A 12,581-nucleotide genomic window follows, 5' to 3' on the forward strand; every position below is an offset into this window, starting at 1 on the left:
AATCTTAAATCTAGATCGAGAGGGCTTGACCGCCTACCGCAAACAGCGAGCAATTCCCCCCCTCCTCTGTTGGAGGAACCTCCACCAAGTTACTTAGTAACCGCCAAACTAAACTAACCAACCACCAACCACCAGCCATCATCATCCTCCCCCCCATCTTAGTTCTTCCGCCCAACCGCCACGCCCTCTTTCTGCTTCCTTTGCTCAAATCATATCTCCTCCCGCCTTCGCTTTTCTACCCTCCCCACCCTCTCTCCTCCAAGGCGCGTCACTACCTACTCTAGTAGTTCCGGGCATTTGCAGTGCAATCCTCGTGGCTCCTTGGGTCGTCTCCCACAGCGCGCCAGCTTCTCTTCTGCCTTAAATGCTAGGCTGAGGTCCTGAAGCTGATATTGAGACTCATCATCGCTGCCTTAAAGCTTAGTCGTCCACCGCTCAGCGTGCGGTCACTCATTTTATCCTTGAGACGTTGAGGTAAGTTCCGTGTTCCCTTTCATCCTCACATGTCTTTGTGCCTGGTCGCTATCGTCTCCTTGTCCATTGTTTCGTCCCATAACGAGAACCTTCCTCCGCCTTGACAACTCCTCAAAAGGAGTCGTCTCAAATTCGCATAAGCTAATGCTGTCCCGTTTACTCCATAGACCTGTGCTCAAGGCTCGAACTCGACTATCCATAGCTCGCAGAATGCCTGCTCTTATCCCCCAAATCCCTCACAAGGATGATTTGGATGAAACGTGAGTCCTTTTAAGCGGGGCGGCCGCTCTTGTCAGAAGGAATCATATAGCGGCTTTGGTCGGGACCTTTGGCTGACGGCGCGCAGATGGACGTTTCTAGAGAAGGGCATCGACAGCGTGATGCTCAAGTTGGAGGAAGGTGTGGATATGAAAACTGTATGCCGTTCAAATTTCTTTTCCTGGCTTCCCCGTCAGGACCATCATGACCTGCCGAGCTAGATGGTGTGCTGACATATCATCTTCGTTGTTCTAGTACATGGCGTTGTATACGTATGTCCTGGTTCCGAGGCGTCTCCTGTCCCCATGTATTGGCTAACCTGCAGAAACAAGCGCCGTCCATAATTTTTGCACGTCACAGAAGGCCATCGGCAGCAGCCAAAACATAAAAGCGCATCATGGCGGTCGGTCACAACCACACAAATTCTTGAGTCTCAGAACTCCACAGCTGACGGCATCACCAGCACACCTACTAGGAGAGGAACTGTACAAGTTGCTCGGGGAGTACCTTTCTCGTCACCTTGACGCGGTATACCAGGAGTCCGAGGGTCATGCGGAAGAGGCCCTGCTAGGATTTTACATCCGAGAGTGGCTCCGTTACACGACGGCGGCTAAGTACATCAACCATCTTTTCAAATATTTGAACCGTCACTGGGTCAAGCGGGAGATTGACGAAGGCAAGAAGAATGTATACGATGTGTATACCTTGCACTTGGTCAAGTGGAAGGATGACTTCTTCATGAAGGTCCATGAGAAGGTCATGGAAGCAGTGCTCAACTTGGTCGAGAAGCAGAGAAACGGCGAAACCATCGAGCAGTCTCAGATCAAAAGCATTGTTGACTCCTTCGTCTCCCTTGGCTTGGACGAGAGCGACTCTAGCAAATCCACCTTGGAGGTCTATCGGTATTACTTCGAGAAGCCCTTCATTGATGCCACCAGGGTCTATTACGAGAATGAATCACGCCAGTTTGTCGCAGAGAACAGTGTTGTTGAGTACATGAAGAAGGCGGAGGCTCGTTTGGACGAAGAGAAGGCGCGCGTGGGCTTGTATCTGCACCCGGATATCTCTAAGCACCTCACTGACACGTGCCTGGATGTGCTTGTTACCGCGCACTCCGAACTCTTGCGGGACGAGTTCCAAGTGTTGTTGGATAATGAACGCCAAGAAGATCTAGCCCGGATGTACAGACTCTTGTCTCGCATTAAAGACGGCCTGGACCCTCTCCGCACCAAGTTTGAAGCCCACGTCAGAAAGGCAGGCTTGGCTGCCGTGGAAAAGGTTGCCGCGGATGGCGATTCCTTTGAGCCCAAGCTCTACGTCGATGCACTGTTGCAGGTGCACACCCGGTATCAGAGTCTGGTAAGCGAAGCCTTCAACGGCGAGTCGGAGTTTGTCCGGTCTCTAGATAATGCTTGCCGTGAATTTGTGAACCGCAATAAGATCTGCAAATCTGGTTCAACAAAGACCCCGGAATTGCTGGCTCGGTACACAGATTCACTGCTCAAGAAGGGCTCCAAGGCAGCGGAGGAGTCTGAACTCGAAGAAATGCTGGTGCAGATCATGACTGTCTTCAAGTACATCGAAGACAAGGATGTTTTCCAGAAGTTCTACTCCAAGATGCTGGCTAAACGTCTCGTCCACGTCAGCTCGGTCTCTGACGATGCAGAGACCAGTATGATTAGCAAGCTCAAGGAGGCGTGTGGATTCGAGTACACCAACAAGCTGCAGCGCATGTTCCAAGACATTCAGATTTCGAAGGATCTCAACGCCAGCTACAGAGACTGGCAGGAGAAGATTCTCGACGATGACGATCGGAGGAGACTGGTGGACTCACACTTCCAGATCCTCGGAACTGGATTCTGGCCCCTTAGTGCGCCTTCGACTGACTTCCTCGCGCCACCGGAAATCGTCAAGACTGCTGAACGGTTCCAGAGTTTCTACTTTGACAAGCATAACGGTCGTAAATTGACATGGCTCTGGCAGCTATGCAAAGGTGAAATCAAGACCAACTACATCAGAAACACCAAGGTTCCCTACACGTTCCAGGTGTCGACCTTCCAGATGGGTATTCTCTTACTGTTTAACGAACATGACACTCTGTCCTACGAGGAAATCCAAAAAGCCACATCCCTTGCTCCCGAGATCCTTGACCCGAACCTGAGTATCTTCCTGAAGGCCAAGGTGCTCATCATAAATCCGGAGGGGTCGAAGCCAGAACCTGGTACATCCTTCTCCCTGAACTATAACTTCAAGAACAAGAAGATCAAGGTCAACCTCAACATTCAGATCAAGTCTGAGCAGAAGGTTGAGTCTGATGATACGCACAAGACGATTGAGGAGGATCGGAAGCTGCTGCTTCAGGTATGTCCCTTGCATATATGCCATATTGGAAGAATTTCCATGTCGCTAACATGTGTTTAACACAGTCCGCCATTGTCCGTATCATGAAATCTCGCAAGAAGATGAAGCATGTGCAACTTGTCCAAGAAGTGATTCAACAGGTCAAGTCGCGTTTCCCTCCCAAGGTCCCGGACATCAAGAAGAACATCGAAGCACTCATGGAGAAGGATTATATAGAGCGGCTGGACGGTGATGAGATCGCTTACATCGCGTGATCGCCAGACAGCCCGAGTTCTCCATTCCCTTTCCTCATCCTTTCCTTTCATCTGGCGGTTCAATCCCCTCATCCTGGATCAAGATCACAACACCACATCAACCATCATCTCAAATGTCCTGTTAGCGCGGTAGCTTCCTTATTTTTATATTAGTCTTCTTCTATCTTGACTCATATTGTTCCAATGGCACATCGAGGAGCGGCGGATGGGAAACGTTGTGTTTTTCTTTTCTTCAGAGCGCTGCTACGACAAATGACAACCCAGATATACAATTAGGCTGGATCCCACTTTGCACTTTCTCATCATACTCCTCCATCTAAGTTCATACAAACTGAAACTCTTCGAGACTGGGCCTGAGCAGCGATCTCAGTAATTAGTAAAGATTGGAATATTTCATAATATGTGGAAAGACAGCCCTTCATTAATATAAGACTATACTATCAAGAACCAGTGAGTAAATATTTGATGCAAATATTATGTATGATTGGTATCAAAACACTATGAGCGTTATCTAGCTACTATGCTATTACTATGTATCAGTTCACATGATGGGACAGAGTATACACGACATTTGAGATAGATGGCATGCGTCGTCATATATATAGGCATTATTTGTGTCCTCTTCGGGTATCAGGAGCTCTCGATGATAGATGAGCATGGGTGAGAGGGGGGTCTCCCCAAAAGGGAGAAATAAAAAAAAAGCCTGTCGTGACATAAAACGGGAGGCTTACATACAGAATGGGAACAGGGGGACATAGGTTGTTCCCTTATTACTATTATAATGATCAAGTAGACATCAACAGAATGATTGTCTTATTTCTCGGCATGCGGCTCGATCGGTTCCGGTGACACTTCCTTGATGTCAGGAGATGGTTGCAAGTGGGTAGTAGTAGGAGCCTTCGCTTCTTCTTCCGGGGACTTTAGTTTAGAGGATTCGGCTTCATCAGGTGGTGACTTGTTCGTATGTTCCGCTGCAGTGGTAGGTGCGGGCTCATTGATTTCGGGTGCGGAATGGGTTGTGGGCTCAATAGACGGTTGGGTTGATTCTATCGCGGAGACCTCGTCATCGTGAACTGATGAAGCTGTGCGAGACAAGGGCGATCTCGAATACGTGTCCTGCTCGCCGTTGTTGCTGCTCTCGTCGTCCTTTCGGTAGGCGGAGCTGAACTCCCCGCTTTCCCGCCGCAGGAGAATGTTGCTCCACCGCTTTCTTCTGCTTCCACTGCGGGAGATTGTGGAGTCTTCGCTGCGGCGAGACTGCATGGACCGCCGTCTTCCTCGGTCCGCCTCGCTGGCTTCTGTGATGCTGTTTAGTGTTGGAGCCGATGGCGAGTTGACGGAAGTTGGTGATGCCGGCGTGGTTTTCTTCTCTTGCCATTCCTTCCGCTTCTCACTGGCCCAAGAGCCCCAGGAGCTGAGATAAGCACCTGCCTTCTGGCTTGCTGCACTCACGGATGCCTGTGCTTGGGTGAGATCGACAGCAGGAGCTTTACGCGCAGAGAACCAGGAAGCACCGCTGGTGGAATGCACCGATGCGGTGTCGGACGGTGAAAATGGTGGAGAGTTCCGAGAGCCTTTGTCCAAGGATGAACGTTGCGATTGGGAGGCCTTCTCTTCATTCTTTTTGCGTTGGGCCTCCCGCATGGATTCGATGTCCGCCCAGAAGCTGTTGAATGCCGCGCTCACTTTCTTCTGCCCAGTAGAAATGTGCCTGTTCAGAGCCTCGCGACTTTCACGGACCCTTTCGTCTAAGTGAAGCTCCGCGACTTGTTGAGACAAACGTCGTTGAACATCATCAATGGTGAGCCCTCCTGCGCAGGGATGGCGAGGCTCCACGATCGAAAAAAGAAGCGCATCAGAGGTCAGACGTTTGAACAGCGAATAATTCGGCGTGTTCCTCCACTGCGCCAAGAATTCGGAATTGAATTCCAAAGCCGGGTCTCCCTCAATATTGAATGCTTCTAGATGGGCACGGCTCCTCCGGCCTAACTCGTCAGCATTCAGAGAGTTGAGCTCTTCGTGGTACTGCATGCAGGCGAGGAGTGCTAAGAGGTATTCTTCAAATTGTAGCCTAATGAATTCCTCCGACCCCATATATCCGTGGGTCTTAGGCTGCTCTGGATGGGCCTCATCCCATGTGTCGTTGATGATTTGGGTGAGAAGGTCAATCCAGCGCCGGTCTGCGACAGATAGTGCCAAGGCATTCCGGAGGGTGGGAGATGAGATACTTATGGTATCTTCGTCAAGCTAAGATTTCAGATGTTAGCAGAGAATCTATAAAGGGTCGAAATGTTCTCACATTAACTAGTATGTCGCTATAGCGATCCTTTTGCTGTAACAGTAATGAATTTGTCGAGCCGACAACGTACGACTTTGTTCCATAATCTGCTAGCAGATCCAGCTGCTGCAATGGCGTGTAGGGCCCGAACATGCTTCCCTAGAACATGTTAGAAGAGCCTAAACTCTACAAATGGTGTTCAACGAACCTTGCCGAAAATCTGCAGAGGTAGACCCATATATGCCAATACTGTGGATATTAGTATACACTCAGTGAAGAAGGGATTAGATGTCCTACAAGAATTTCTATCACTCGTCTTGAGGGACGTCGGCTGTTCCACAGTCTGTGCGTAGGTATCAAACGCGGGATCAGCACAGTCCTGTAGCTTATTCAATAGCCCAGGAATGAGAGAAACGAGAGAGAACTGAATCATGCACAGCCGTTCGCATCGGGAGCCGAAGAAGAGCATCTACGTAACATTAGTATGTGAAGTATACCGTTGTTCTGGGCACTGCTTACCTTTGGCTGTAGAAGTAGAGCCTTGAAGAGAACCAAGGTTTGATATTTGAACTCATGGATCATCTCACGCAGGGAAAGACCTTGATACAAAACGTCAACCAGAGGGAAGGGCGAAGCCAAAATGCAGGGCAGTCATACCTAGGTTTTGATCTTTTGATCCCTCATCCTTCCTCAGACTGATCACGAGGCCTTCCCTAAATTTCTAAGAAGAGGTGAGTAAGGGTCGAGACAGACTTCTATCTAGGAGCGCACCTTGAGAATATCGATATCCGAAAAATCCCTGTTGATGCTGTGTCAGCCAAGACACCCGACGATATTATCCGATGTACCATTGCCCAATAGCAAGCGAGAGCAGTTCGTCCCAGAAATTGGCATCGGCCGATAGACATACCGCTGGGCAAACCAAGCCGAAGTCACAACAGACAGTTTCTCCCTCAGTTGTCCCAAGCTCCGAGGGTTATCCGTCACCACTACCACCGCTTTTTGCACCGTGGATCTTGTAACATCCGGAGGGCGATATATAAGAAGATTCGAATCGATCTGTCGGGAACAAGAGATGCCGAAGAGTGAAGTCGCAGGTTCGGTAGGAGTCTCCTTCCGCCGCACGGTGAAGTACGAGAACTCTTCGGTAGACCTAGAAGGTACAATGTGTGTCAACGCAGCTCAGAGCGATCTCTCAGTAGTGGTATTGATCCACGAGGGACGATAAGACAGTTCGGTCGTACATATGCGCTCCATCGGATAAGGCCATAAACGGTAACAATGACCAGTCATTCTCCGCTGCAGGATCGCTTCCATCGTCTCCAACGCATAGTTCTATTTCGGGACCCCTGGCAGAGTAAAGGAATATCGATGGTTAGTAAATCCAGCTCGTTGCGCGATGGATCAAATGAAGAGAACAAGTGAGACACAGGAAACAGAGATGAGGTACAAGTGCTAGTGCTTGCCTCCGACCCAGTCACCATGATAGCTGGGGGGTGAGCCACTAATAGTAGTAAAGGGTGTGCAATCGAGGAATGTTGATAATGATTGGGGAGCAAGCCACTCCATAGCCTCCCTTCTGGAACAACTTTCTTGCCCCTCATGGGCTTGCTTCAGCCGACGACTAGACACTCACCTTGCATGGTGAAAATCTATGACCATGACAATGGGATCCTGACCACTGCGGACGCAAGACATGGCGTGGGGACGGTCATAAGAGATGGGGACGGAGAAGTGACACGTTCCAAGCCAATTTCCACCTTTTTGAGAATAGGAGGAAGCCCCTCCTGTCTAAAAGAGAACCCAATAAAAGATAAAAACGGACGAGGCCTCACGTGGGACGGAAGGGACGACAGACAATTAATGCAAGACTCGAGGAAGCGATCACTAGTCCGAGTCAGTCGGTAGTCTTGGAATTAAACTGGACCCCGACCAGGGGGGGAAAGGAGCAAGCTGCTGGCAGATTGATCCAGATCCGCTGCAGATTGGTTCCCCCGGCCGGGCGGTGACGGGAAGTTGGGGGAAGAGAGACAGAACTCTTGGAAAAGGAGGGCCCCATATGCCCCGCTGGACAGGCTGCCTCGGGATTAAGGTTGGCTACTATTTAAGGTGCTGATGGCTTCGATGAAAAGATAAGGAATTGACGCCCTCTTGCTCCTTAGCAGTTTTATTAGGGACTACGATCTCGCACGATACTTGTGTTCCATTTCCATCTCCCCACCCTCTCTCCTTAGACCCAAAGGAAACCATAAATACCCCAAACGTCACGAAAATTACTATGTTTTTTTTTTTTCTCAAATTCGATTCTATGGCGCAACGTACGCAAATCCAACAAGTTTCCTCAAACACACACACACACACACACACACACACACACACACACACACACACACACACAGAGGGAGAGAGGGAGGGACAGACACAACACACCCCAATACACTCGAGTTAATCAAAAAGAGATTTATAACACGCAATGCTCATCAATCGTGGACCAAGAAGAAGTGTATATATAGCATCAAGAATGGGTAACAAATAATAATTCAGTCGTGTTACAGACGGTTCCAATCTCCAGTTCGTCCGACTCTCAACGCAGGTAGAAAAGTTTCCAAGCGCGGGTCGTGTGTAAACGCCTGGATGTAAGATTGATGAAAGAGTAAAAAGAAAGATTTGGTAAGGGAGCACAAGAAGACCCGTGGCCGGCAAAAAACCACCATATCACAGTCCCCGCTTCCAGTCTACATACCAAGAGAAATCGAAGGAATTGACGACGTCATAATCATATCGCATCGCTGCCTGCGCCTTGTCCATGGCATTATATTGTGGAACCTCCTCATGCGAAGGCCTGCTGTCCATCGGCGACTGCTCCTTCAACGAGCACTTGGCCAGCATCGTTGGCCTGGTCAATGTTGTGGAAGTCAAGAATCTCCGAGTACCTACTCTAGGTTAGCATTCAATACTTGGCAAGTCTACTTCGCAAAGACCCACATCATAATCTTCCAGGTGTCCACCGGCAGGTCGGCGTCGTTAAAGGACCAGTCGAACTTCTCTTCGGCCACAGGTTCGTCGGTGGGATCGTGGTAAGGTGCGAGATACCCATGCGCAAGCGCTTCGCCTGCACGAATTCGCTTCTTGGGGTCAAAAACTAGCATTCGTTCGAGGAGATCAACAGCTATGATGATGTTAGAGACCGGGCCAGCGTCGACTGATTTGATTGATGGTGATATACATACCATCTGGGTCGGCATTCTTGAACTTGCTAGCCAGAGGTTGACGTTCGCGTTTAGGCAGCGACTTGACGAATCGCAGAGTCTAACATGATAAAGTATTAGCGATAAATCATCGAAAGAGCAGCGTTCACGGTAGCGGGGAGGAGATGCTCACGTTCTCACTGCAGATGGTCTGAATAACGTCATCCGGCGGGGTGCCCAAAAGCTCTGTAATAATTTGAAATTGGTTGACATGATCCTTTCCTGGGAACAATGGCTTTCCCTCCAGCATCTCCGCAAAGATGCAGGCCGCACTCCAAATATCCACTTCCACGTCGTATTTTTGCCATGTGAGCATGATCTCGGGAGCACGATAATACCGGGTCGAGACATAGCCTGTCATCTGGGGGTCTTGAATACGGGCAAGACCAAAGTCGCAAATCTTCAAGTCGCAGTTTTCGTTGATGAGGATGTTGCTCGGCTTAAGATCGCGATGGACAACACCGGCCGAGTGGACATATTTTAGTCCTCGCTGCGGATGGTCAGCGTACGCCAGGGGAAAGATCCACGATATTAAAAGCGCGGAAACAAATGTCAGAATGGCGTACCAAAATTTGGTAGAGGAAATACTGAATGAACTGCTTTTCCAGAGGACGGGAGGTGAGGAGTCTATGGAGGTCGGTTCCCAGGAGTTCCGTGACGAAATAGCTGCGGCGATCGTCAGAATTAAAAGGAATCAAGGCAACTTAGTGAGAACTCGAAGCAGGCAAAATTTCTTACATATCCTCGAGCGGAGAAATGAAAATATCACTGAGACTGATTATCTACTCATAGTCAGCATTGCGGTACGGCGGATGGCGGACCGCCTCTTGGTGGGGGTTTTGGCTAACATTTTCGTGTCGTAGATGCTTCAACAGCTTCAACTCGCGGTACGTTCTCTTGGACAGAACTGGTGTGCTGAACGGCTTCATAATCTTCTTGACGGCGACCGGCTGTGCTGTCAATTGATCCCTCGCAGAACTGAATTATACCATGACAGGCGTCAGTCCATGTGCTGTTCGGGCGGGCCACAGAAGCCATCCGCGTGGCGGCGAAATCCAGAAGAGGGGTTGTCGAACTCACCAGACGAGACCAAAAGCGCCCATTCCCACGGGCTGCAGGTCTGTGTACCTGCGAGAGAATGAGTAAATGAACGATAGATCATACTGATCTTCTTTAAAACGTCAAAAAGAGTCGCACCTGCTTGTAATTTCGAAGGTGGTGCCGAAGATTTGGGCACGCACGAATTCCGCCATTTTGGAGTAAGGATGACGGTACACCGCACTCAAGGAGGGGGGGAAAGTGGGAGCCTCGGAGCTCGTTCTCAGGAGATTTGGGGATTAGGAGTGGAAGCCAAAGAAGACAAGAGATCGAGGGGAGTGAGGTGGGAGAGGAGTGTCGAGTGGGAGGGATAGGAAAAAAAAAAAAGGAAGCAGTAGCAGGAGAGGCTAATGTGAACAACGACAAGAGCAAGAATAAAAATGCGGGATGTAAGTAGGAACGAGGTACAACTGGTTGTCGGTGTTGGAGAGAGAAAGAGGCAGCAAAAGACCGTAGGTGGCGCCCAGCAGGGTGTGTGTGGGGAAAACGAGTCTCTCTCTAGTAATTCCTACTAGTCCGTTGAGGTTCTCAGTCTCCGGAACGCCCAAAACAAGACCGATGACGTCCGCGACGGAAGCAGGGTATCGCAGAAAGGTCCGGCTGGGTGTGGGCACAACTATTACTACTACTGGGTACTGTGTTAAGAGCAGCTCTGCGATTCTTAGTTCCTTTCTGTTTTCCCTCTCGTCTACCGATCGACTACTAGTGCCACTGCCACTGTGACGCGGTCTTGTCTAGACTCTTGAGTCATACCCATTGGTTGGATTGGTTGGAAGACGGTTCCAAATTTCAGGGAAGAAGCCCGTCACGCTTACCTAAGAGTCCATGGGAAATTTTATCCAGAGAATCATATCATTATTATCATTGGCATGCAATTGTTATGTAGTCCTTCATTGGTTAGTAGTTCTTCTATTAGATCTTTTGAGATGTTGTATATATAAAGATGTATCAATGCCCCGCGGGGTCTAGCAGAATTGTTCCTCCAGTGCATCAGCAACAACCTCAAAAGGCGAATAGACATGGAGCATATACGTATTGTCCCAGACTACTGCTGGTACTTACAAACATCCCAACCTAACTATTTAGAATATGGCGCGCGCGCGCGAGAGAGAGAGAGGAAGAGAGAGTGTGTGTATGTGGGAAAGATTCATGTCTTCTGCAGTATACCTCAAGATCCCGTGTCAGACCATTCATATGGCCATTAACTAGAGTAATGATCGATAGATGGGCTACCATCATCGCGATCGATCGAAACACTACTCACAGTAAGTATGATTCCAAGAAGGCGTCTACTACTACGTAATGCCCAACCGGGGCGAACCATACTATCAGTAGTACTAGTTAGCATCAAGCTGTGCTCCTCAATGTCATCATACCCCCCCCCTCGGTGGGGCTCAGCCGGTTCCAATCAATTCCACCAATTTCGTGACGAACAACCCATCAATATTAATTCCTGTCCCCATTGATAAATTCATATCTAACATACTATGTCGGCCGAACAACGATCTTCTCGCACACTCATCTTGTATCCGTCAAAGCTTCTAATTCTGGCTAAGGGGCGACCCGGAGAGGAAAGGACAGAAGAAGGACAATCAATCAGGTGATTACTAACATTAGTACAGTACTCCGTGCTATGTATGGAAACTATATCCGGGTTTGTGTAAGGCTGTTCAGGCTGTCATGATTATTTGTTTGACAGATTTCCCTTCGTATGCCATTATTAGAATCGAGAAGTTTCAGCACAAGGAAATTGGCACGGGGTGCCAACGCTGCTACTAGTGCTCGGCAGCGGCCATGCTGCCTGACAGGAGGGGAGCCAGGTCTTAGGATGACTGACTCCAATATGCCGATACAACCTAATTTACCCGGGATGGTCCAACCCCATCATTATCTGCGCTCTGACCATAAAGCTGTTTCTCTCCCAACCCTGATACTAGAGTACACAAGATTTCAAGTTCGGAGCGATCGGTAGAAGACTGGTTCTCATACCTGCAAGGAGTTTGTGGCACAATGGAAGTACGTTTCGACAATGGGCAAATGCCACATGACATGCCGCTTTGACACGGCCATCCCTGCTGTACTACAACAGACTGGTTTCATGTTGGCATGAAGAAAGGAACGCCCTACGGCGTGACCGTTCTATGTGAGAGGTTGTAGAGCTGATGTCAAGACACTGGATGAAGAGTTCCTGTTGTAGACTGCGAGATCAATGGACGGTGTCTGATTCGAGTCATTATTGACTGCTCAACATTCGTATATGGTCCACTGTATGTCTTACTTTCTAATGAACATTTAATATCAGCATGAATACTGCAGTCAACACATTGAAGTTGGCTCCGTTGGGAGTGGGACCAGCGGTATTTCATAGACTCGTTGGCATGCTACTACACGAGGTAACGTCTAAGCCCGGTAGGTCCATGAAGCCGCATTCTATGTAACCTTGATTAAAGCCAGTGACCGCGACTAACGGTTCTGGACAATGCTTATGCTTCTCAGGCTCAGTGTCAATTAATATGCTACTATAAGCTGCGAAATGTCGCTGTGAATATATAGACAAGTACAAGCCAGGGCCAATAAATCTCAAGTGGAAGTATAATGTCACCCGTCCGT

At 49.1% G+C, this 12,581-nt stretch overlaps 3 protein-coding genes across 3 annotated transcripts; 1 reads left to right on the top strand and 2 right to left on the bottom strand.

Annotated features, from left to right (window-relative positions):
* Positions 1–317: 317 nt before the first annotated feature.
* Positions 318–3,790, top strand: culA (cullin culA). Its single transcript, XM_025526410.1, has 7 exons — positions 318–474; positions 642–734; positions 821–890; positions 988–1,004; positions 1,065–1,135; positions 1,196–3,093; positions 3,159–3,790. The coding sequence occupies exons 2-7, from the start codon at positions 685–687 to the stop codon at positions 3,345–3,347; spliced, it is 2,295 nt and encodes a 764-aa protein (XP_025391653.1). The 5' UTR covers positions 318–474; positions 642–684; the 3' UTR covers positions 3,348–3,790.
* An 83-nt stretch (positions 3,791–3,873) lies between these two features.
* On the bottom strand, positions 3,874–7,296 carry BO83DRAFT_375439 (putative Avl9 protein). The gene is made up of 9 exons (XM_025530452.1): positions 6,870–7,296; positions 6,536–6,778; positions 6,397–6,424; positions 6,283–6,346; positions 6,145–6,224; positions 5,923–6,094; positions 5,834–5,874; positions 5,647–5,784; positions 3,874–5,594 (listed from the first exon to the last, which is right to left on the bottom strand). The coding sequence occupies exons 1-9, from the start codon at positions 6,893–6,895 to the stop codon at positions 4,161–4,163; spliced, it is 2,226 nt and encodes a 741-aa protein (XP_025391654.1). The 5' UTR covers positions 6,896–7,296; the 3' UTR covers positions 3,874–4,160.
* Positions 7,297–8,340: 1,044 nt separating this feature from the next.
* sakA (mitogen-activated protein kinase HOG1) lies at positions 8,341–10,580 on the bottom strand (the record flags this gene model as incomplete). Its single annotated transcript, XM_025533838.1, has 9 exons — positions 10,071–10,580; positions 9,954–10,001; positions 9,722–9,851; positions 9,612–9,655; positions 9,440–9,539; positions 9,007–9,363; positions 8,856–8,934; positions 8,611–8,794; positions 8,341–8,521 (listed from the first exon to the last, which is right to left on the bottom strand). Exons 1-9 carry the CDS (start codon positions 10,124–10,126, stop codon positions 8,341–8,343), a joined length of 1,179 nt encoding a protein of 392 aa, XP_025391655.1. The 5' UTR covers positions 10,127–10,580.
* Between the last annotated feature and the right edge of the window lie 2,001 nt (positions 10,581–12,581).

The sequence above is a fragment of the Aspergillus eucalypticola genome (assembly GCF_003184535.1).
Source record: "Aspergillus eucalypticola CBS 122712 chromosome Unknown BO83scaffold_4, whole genome shotgun sequence".
NCBI classification, from domain to species: Eukaryota; Fungi; Ascomycota; class Eurotiomycetes; order Eurotiales; family Aspergillaceae; genus Aspergillus; species Aspergillus eucalypticola.

What these genes read in the sequence shown, in the direction of transcription:
- culA (XM_025526410.1), top strand. Translation starts at nt 685, where the DNA reads ATGCCTGCTCTTATCCCCCAAATCCCTCACAAGGATGATTTGGATGAA. An exon ending in AAGGATGATTTGGATGAAAC is followed by an intron (nt 735 to 820) that starts GTGAGTCCTTTT and finishes GACGGCGCGCAG; the next exon opens with ATGGACGTTTCTAGAGAAGG. An exon ending in ATCGGAAGCTGCTGCTTCAG is followed by an intron (nt 3,094 to 3,158) that starts GTATGTCCCTTG and finishes TGTTTAACACAG; the next exon opens with TCCGCCATTGTCCGTATCAT.
- BO83DRAFT_375439 (XM_025530452.1), bottom strand. Translation starts at nt 6,895, where the DNA reads ATGGCCTTATCCGATGGAGCGCATAT. An exon ending in ATCAAAAGATCAAAACCTAG is followed by an intron (nt 6,225 to 6,282) that starts GTATGACTGCCC and finishes TTTTGTATCAAG; the next exon opens with GTCTTTCCCTGCGTGAGATG. An exon ending in ATAGCGACATACTAGTTAAT is followed by an intron (nt 5,595 to 5,646) that starts GTGAGAACATTT and finishes CTGAAATCTTAG; the next exon opens with CTTGACGAAGATACCATAAG.